At 32.1% G+C, this 8563-nt stretch overlaps 1 protein-coding gene across 1 annotated transcript; it reads left to right on the top strand.

The window, feature by feature from the left end:
- Window positions 1–443: 443 nt before the first annotated feature.
- Window positions 444–815, top strand: B0T23DRAFT_323515 (uncharacterized protein; the record flags this gene model as incomplete). Its single annotated transcript, XM_062835363.1, has 1 exon — window positions 444–815. A coding segment is annotated over one exon (372 nt), but the record flags the coding sequence as incomplete, so codon positions are not given.
- Window positions 816–8563: the final 7748 nt, after the last annotated feature.

Below are 8563 nucleotides of genomic sequence, written 5' to 3'. Positions count from 1 at the left end.
AACTCCCAGCTAGTAGTAATAATAATAATAGCGAAAGCGAATTGGAAGATAAATTCTTTAATAAAAGAAATACAATTTTAAATCCACCCTCTAGCGCTATACCTCCCGTAGCTACAATTAAAACTCCTTATAAAGCAATAAATAAATAGGCAAAGTCTTATAGCTTTGTAATTAATCGTACTTAGGGACATAGTAAGCCTAAAGCGCCCGTCAAAAACCATGTACAATATGACATTATCTAGAACCGTTTTAATTAACTATGGGAATTTAAAGTAATTATTCGAAAAACAGCCTTACGTAAGTATAATTATTAATAGAAGGCACTTACAAATAAAGATACTAAAGGTAATAATCTTTAGCACTTTCATTTACACTCCAACCTAAACTTCCAAATCTATAACTACGGGTAGTCCTAACACCTATCTATACACCCCCAATACTATAAAATAAAGCTAGAGATATTTAGAAAGATCGATAACACTTCTAAACTTGATACTATCCAAATTCGAGAGATTAGTACTATAGTACGGGAAGACTTTCCAAGCTCTATATATACAAGAACCGATTCATATAACCCACGCGCACGTATTCGCCACCGCAATCTCAATAACAATACTCCAACTAATACTTTAATCAAGTCTTTTAACAATAATAATATTAAATATATCAAAAAAATAGATCTAGAAGATAACGAACGACTATTGGGACTTATCTTTACCTTCCCAACTTATATAAATATAGCCAGAATATTCCCCGAAGTTATAATTATTAATAATATGTACAATACTAACCACTTTTATTACCCCTTTTACTAAATTTCAAGCGTTTTATCTATTAATTTAGTATTCAAATATATCTTTAGCATTATTAATAACGAAAAGGAAGAAACCTTTCACTTTTTAATTAAAATAACTAAAAAGCTAAGATCACGCTACAATCTACCCCCTCCCGCTATTATTATTATAAATAAATATAAAGAAATAAAGTGATCTTTAGGAAAGATATTTCCTAATACCTAATAATAGTTTTATTTATTCTATATTGTTAAAAACATACTATTTAATACTAAAAAGAAATAGAAGAGGCAAAAGGGGACTGGCAGTAAACACGAAGATAGCGATAACTCTAAGGATAAAGAAGGCAAAGACGATTAGGAGAATCCAATTTCTTTTAATTTAGCTAATTAAGGAGTCTACTCCTTTATACGAACCAGCGGTACTCCTAATAAAGCAACTACTAGCTCTCAACCTATTACTAAAATTATTAATAACCCTTATAGTATTATGGCCATATTCAAACTCATAATATATATTAGTACTAAATTAGAATTCTAGGCTATTTAGAAAAGTTTAAGGAAGTAATTCGAGGGTTAAATACTAGTTCTTCAATATATCCAAAAGAATTAACTTCCCATTAGGGATCAATAAGTATACTATTATATTAAGAAATATAGAAACTTTAGTATTAGGATTACTTCGCTAATCGAATTAAACAACCTTAGTATTCAAAATTACCTTCTCAATAGTAACAATAATATCCACAAGCTCATTACAGCCAGTATAGAAATAACTACTAATTAATACTAGATTTTCAAAGAAAAAAATATAAAATAGCAAACCCGCTAATAATAATAGTATATCGACCGTATATATCTAAGGAAACTACTACTATAAATTAACCATATTACTCTTAAATTAATCAGCTACGAATACCGCCAATTAGAAAAGTATATACCAATTAATTAACGAAGAGATCCGCCTACTTTAGAGCCTTATAATAAGGAATATAATATTACTACCCAATATAGACTACTATACCGCTATATTATTTTTAATAGGGTAACTACAAAAAAGGCACTAAAACTTACTTATATATACCCTCATTAGCACTACAAAGAGCTACTCGTACATTAAATCCATTTATCTATCTATATATAGAGGTAATCAGGTACTAACTAGTCTAATTTAACAAAATACTTATAACTTCTACCTTCAACTTCAAAACCCCTATATTGTACTTATAAAGAAAGGCCGCCCCAAGAACTCTACTAGATTTATCCCTAACGAATATACCCTTCCTATAAAGTAGAAAATTTCCAAATAAGCTATACTAACTTTAAAAAGAAGAGGTAAGAAGGTTAAGCCTATTAAATAGAATAACCGCAATAATATCCTTTATTTATAGCCCAATATACAATGTAAATTATTTTATTAAGAAAGTAATAATAGTAACGAACTTACTCCTAGCTCTATTAATAAAGTCACTCAACGCAAGTATATACGTAAGCCGATTAATTCTAATATTTCTAATTATAGTAAGGAATCGGGTATAATATCTAAAAGCGATTTGAAGTTAGAGCTAGTACTAAATTATATTCAAGTAACTATACTAAATACAGAGTCAAAATTAGAATTAGAATTAGAATTAATATAACTCCCGCTTCTAGAATTCCCGCCTCTAAGATTCCTATTCTTTAAACTCTCTCCAATATTCAATTTTAGTCCCTCTTTAGAATTAAAATTATAATTAGAATTCTTACCCTCTCCAGAACCAACCCCTTCCCTAAAGTATACGCTAAAGCCCGCGCCAAAGCTAGAGCCGTAGTTATCTCTAGAACGATAGTAATCGTTTCTAAAGTTAGTACTAGATTCTATTTAAGTAGCTATACTAAATTCGAACTCCCTAATTAAACAAACGATTAAACGTAAAAGGGATAGACCTTCAATAAACTCCCCAACTACTAGGGTTATACGTACGAAGTAGGTAGAGGTAATTAAGTAGAAAATAGTAGTATAGCTATTTAAAGTATATAGATAAGTACTTTAATCTAGACTTTACTATACTTAAGACATTAGATCCTATTGAAATCTCGGTGTAAAATTATGTTACTGGATATTGCTATTATTTTTTTATTTACTTGTAATATAATGGAATTTAAAGTGTAAATGCTATTTTACTTAAAGATTTTAGTAAATGCGGATGCCTATATAAGGTCGGGTGCCCCCGTAAGACGACCCGGGTGCCCCCAGAGTAAATGCCTTAATTTTCGGTATAGTGGGGTAATAAAGAGAATAAATAGAATAGGGGAGAGGGGGGAACTTTGAAGTATATTTGCGGTAATAGCGTAGGGGCGGGATATTTTGATATTGAAGAAGAGGGAACTTCTTCTATTAGTAATGAAATCAATTACTTATTTAATAATTTATATTAGGAGTTATATTTACTATAGGGTATATAGTAATTACCTATAATTAATTCTATTGAACGTTCTCTTTAAATTGAAGAGTATAAGGGACGTTATAGCCCTAAGCTTCTAAGCTGTATATACTGTATTAGTAATTACCTAGATTGTAAACTCTCTCAAATAGTTTGCCTAGTTACTTATTTAGCCCTCCGGTAAGAAATTAAATTCTTCGGCTATTTATGTTAATCTTTTAATTATAAGTATTTCGAGGATTTTTCTAATGTTGTTAAGTAGTGATATAGGCTTCTATATACTTGCTAGCCTTTGTTAGGCGGTGGTTTTTTTAGGTTTTTTTGAATAATTATTTTTATATTTTTAAACCGTTATAGGAAATACCCGAATTAGAAGTTGATGGATACGAAATATACTATAATTTACCGGAATAATTGTTTATACAATTTTAGAAACCTATTTGAGTATTAATTAACCCCGGGGGTTCATTAGCGGTATCCGGGAAAATACGTTCTAAATGTCCTTTTTAGTAACTAATTCGTTAATAATTATTAGGTTAGTACCCTCTAATAACTTAATTTAATCCGGTAAATAGCCCGTAGGGACGTTTACCTTCGGGAAAAAGCGGTCGGTGAAAATCTCAGCCTTATTATCATAGTCTCCGATTTCTATTGCCCCTTCGTAAGTTTAAAGGGCTAGTAATCTGGGCGGATCTATTAATTAATAATTTCGGGTCTAGGTTTACCTCTCTAATAGCTAGAATTAATTCGGGTTTTTTGAAGCCTCCGCAACGCCCTTACACTATATAGCCCGCTATGTTTTCGCTATTATCTTTTTCTTCCTTATTGTAGCTTTGATAAAATCCCTCTAGTTCGATATTGTCCAGTATCCGAACTACGTCCAATATATCCGCCGCGCTTCCTTTATCGCCGTTTTATATCCTAATATCTATTAATTTACTCTTCTCCCTCGACCTTTCTTCCTGTATAGGACGAATTCCTCCGCAATGCTTGTGAGTTCCCCATCGAGCCTGCGAAAGGCGAGCTCGATAGTATTGTAAATAGTATTGAAATATAAGTAAGAATAGTAATATTATAAATAATGTTAAAATAGAATACGAGTAGTATTATTACGAAGAATATTAAAATATAAATACGAATAGTATTGAGAAACGAAAAAGAGTAGTAATATTAGGAATAGTATTAAAATATGAAAGTAGTATTATCGGAAGTAGTATCAAAGTATCCATTCTATCCTATTTTATATTTAATATTTCCTATATCTATAGGATTTATCTCATTAACTATTTATACTTTCTATTAATTTACTTATTGTATATCTATTATTTTCGGCACTTTCTTTCAATACTTTCGCCTATTATTAACAATCTACTACTTATACTAATGTTAGTATATTAATTATATTTGAAGATAATAATTTAGAATTTAAGGAACATTTACAGGATATATTAAAAGAAGAGGAAGAGTGCCGAAACTTAGTCGCTATAAAGCGATAACGAATTATAACTAATTGGGTCAATGTTACAGGGCTGGCGCCCAGGGGTATTGTTTGCCTGGCGTGTAAGCTAGGCGTGCCCTCTGGTTGGGTGCATAGGCTAGTCGGCTATCGGCAGCCGTCTTGGCGCTCAGATGCACTGTGTACTATTGGGGGCATCCCTCGGGAGCCGCACGGACTACATTTCTGGCCTTAGCATTTCTAGTACCTTCGATGCCTACGCTTTCTTCGTGTATTTAGCTGGAAGCTCTGTACTAGTAGGGTAAAGACTTCCCTCTTCCTCTTTATCGATTATTATAAGCTTTTTTTAGAGCCTATCTACGTATATACTTCGTAGATCCCTTACAGTCAGCACTAAAATAGCTACACTAAGCAAAGATGAACTTATTTATAAGAAAAAGAGAATAAATATTGCGAATTTCTCTAATCTCCCTATTCGCTCGAAATAATATACAAGACTACGTACTTTTAGAAATATACTAACTAATAGAATTTCAAGGATAAATGATATATTTCTACCCAATTCTTGTTAATAATATATTTATTGAAATCTTTAAATTATTTAGGGTCAGTATAGATAACTAATAGTTAAGTATCTAGGCGGTTGCTTATAAATAAAAGTATAGAAGTTAAGAAAGACATAGTTATATATAGTACTAGGGTTCATTAATAGTATAGAATGAAATATATAAATGGGTTGCGAGTAAGATAGTAAGTATTAGTATTTATACCCGAAGGTAAAAAGAAAAAAGAAAAGTAAAGATAGGGTATTATCGATATACTAGTAATTAAATAAATATTTCTATTATTATCCTCTTTATCTTCCTTAAAAAGGTTAATTAAGCCGTTTGAACGAATGAGGGCCGAAAGGCCGAGGAACTTTTAATTTGCTAGTAATAGTAATATTTATTTCCTTCTTCTTCTTTTCCTACTCTTGGAATTACTTTAATATTTCGAAGTAGTATTTAACATTCCTCTCTGGTGTAGTACAACGATGTTCGATAATGGATTAAGTAGGGTAATTAGCCGGGGTAGAAATAAGGAGGGCCGGGGGGATAATATAATTAGCGAAGGGGGGAGGGGGGGTAGGGAGAGAGTAATTGGGAGGGAGGTTTTTTTAACGGGCGAGGGCCGGGGGGGTAGTAAAAGTCTTAAAAGCCGGAGGGAGAGGGCTAGGGATAGGAGAAGTAGGACGATAAACTTTACTATTACGGATATAAGAGATAACAGGAATTTCGCGTCCGAAGGTAAACTTTATAGAGTTATTATAGTATTATATTAGCTATTATTATTAGTAAAAATAAAAAACTAAAAAAAAGAGAAATATAAGAAAATTTATAAGTGTATAACTCTAGTTTTCTCTAAATGAACTATAGGGCTAATAGTATCAAAGATATTATTATAGTGCTTATATATAGCACTATCGTCGCTAATATTTCCAATCTCCCATAGCGGCTAGTATATTGTATATATCTTAGGATATTTAGGGTCGTAATTAATCCTCTTCTAAGTACAAATATAGTACTTTTTTCTTCTACCTATTTTAAACTCGATATAATAGTATTTATTCTATATATAATATTAATACGGAGTATTATACGAATAACTATATAGAAGGCTACTATTATTATTATTTATTTATTTATTGTCTTATTACGCTAACTAGTTATACTAGTCTACCCAATGGGTATGCGGTACTGCTTCGTTCGTAGTCTAAGGGAAAAACCGTATTATTAAAATCCGGATAAAAACCCTCAGCTTCTCCATATCCAACCCTAACCCAACCCGAACCCTTTATCCCACCTTACTATAGGGGGCCCGGAGAGCCGTAGTTACTTCTTTTCGTCTTATCTTCTCTCAGTATATTATTTCTTTTAATCCCGGTAGACTTCATTACTTCTAATTAATCCTTCAAACCCTACTCCCTACCCAACGTTTCGATAGTATTTTCATTCTAGAAGCGGGTATTCTTCTTTCATCCTATTTTTAGAGTAGGAATAGGGAAATAGGGTCTTACTTTTATAATTGGAATCTTTAATTTTTATTAAGATTGGTAAAATAATATAATTAATTAATTATTATATTACTAGACGGGTTCTATCCGAACGGAACCGTAGTTTTAGAATAGATTTCGGAAGTAGGGTTCTAATTCCTAAACCCTATTAACGGAACGGGGGAGGCCGGCGCATCTTCGATTGGGATAAGATTTTTAATATATACCTAATTACGTATACCTAGGGTTTTCGACCAGGGTGGGCCCCCACATTTGATTTCGCTATAAATACTCTTCTTCTTCTAAGAGTACTCAATGGAACGATAGCGGAGAAGATCTTTCATCCGATCCGGCCGAAAAACCGGATGAAAGGGGGGGGGAGCGGGATTCGAACCTACGACCTTCCGGATGAAACCGAAAGGGGGCCAAGCTCAAATCTTCCTAACTAAGCTATCCCCCCTATTATTATTATTATCTTTGTCCTTGTTGTTAATATTCTAATAGATATAATAATAAATAATATAATAGATAGGAAAGGAAAAAAGAAAAAAAGAATTTATAATCTTCCTCTTCTTTATAAAGGGGGGAGTAATTATAGACTCCTCGACCTTCTCCTTCTCTAATAGCCTAGTGTAGCGGAGGAGGAATTTACTAGTAGGATATTGGAGTAATTAAGACGGGCGATTAAGAGTATTAGGGGAAATATCTTTATAGCGGCGGTAATAATTAGCGGGCGCGGTAAATTTGGGAGGGCGGGTGGGGGTTTCGGGGGCGGACGGTTAGGCTAAATTAGGTATAAACTTGAAAAAATTGATAGGGAGAAATATATTAGAAGATATCATATTTATAGAAGGATTATTAGCGAAATTAGTAAAATAAAGGGAATAAATAGCTATAATATTAGTAACTATTTATATAGTTGTATATAATATAGTTTGGAGAAGAAAAGAAGAGAGAGGAGGGGAGTAAATAATTTTAAGTAATATATAAGAATTAGCGTTAGCGAGGGTACGAATAGGCTAGCGGGTAGGTAAATAATTATATAAATAGTATTTACCAGGTAGGTTATAATAGTAAAAGAAATCAGACAATGGATTAGAGGACTACTTATTTCTACTATATAAATTACTAAATCGGGTATATATAGTCGAATTATTTATATATATTTGGATATATCGAATATATTATTATCAAACGAACTTCGTATTTAAGCCGGTCGACCTTCTATATATTTACCCTCAAGTATATTATTTAAAAATAGCTAGTGAAATTTATTAGAGACCCCCTATTAATAATGATAATGGAATTCCGCTTCGTTATAACCTTTCGCTATAATTAACAATAAAGAAGACTTTGGTTAAAGCCTCTATTCATTTTTTTCCCGGTATAGGGCCGCTTTATTATAGTTTTTCGCCATAATTAATAATAAAGAAAATTCTAGTTAAAGCTTCCTTTTATTTTTTTCCTAGTATAGGACCTCCTTTTCGAGGGGGGAGAGAGGATGCCGAATTAAAAATATCTAGTCCCGATAAACCTCTAGGTAATTTAAATTAAATAAATATATTTTTAATAGTTCAACTAAATAAACGGAGATTAATAACGAAGTGTAGAAGGTCAATACTTCCTAAAAAATATAGTACGTATTTTCTATAATGAGGAATTCTTACTCGGGATTGCCGATTTACTTTCGGTAAATTTACAAATAATTGCCGCTTTGTATTAGGGAGGTTTGGGAACGGCCGGTTTTATTATAATTAAAACGAAGCCTCCCTCTACCTATATAATAAGGGTATATATACTAGGAAGTCGAAGTTATAATTATACGCTGGTTATATAATATGCCCACGTCTCTTATTCGA

This window comes from Neurospora hispaniola (assembly GCF_033458365.1).
Source record: "Neurospora hispaniola strain FGSC 10403 chromosome Unknown B0T23scaffold_7, whole genome shotgun sequence".
Lineage (NCBI taxonomy): Eukaryota > Fungi > Ascomycota > Sordariomycetes > Sordariales > Sordariaceae > Neurospora > Neurospora hispaniola.
This window is presented reverse-complemented; position numbering and strand designations above follow the sequence as displayed.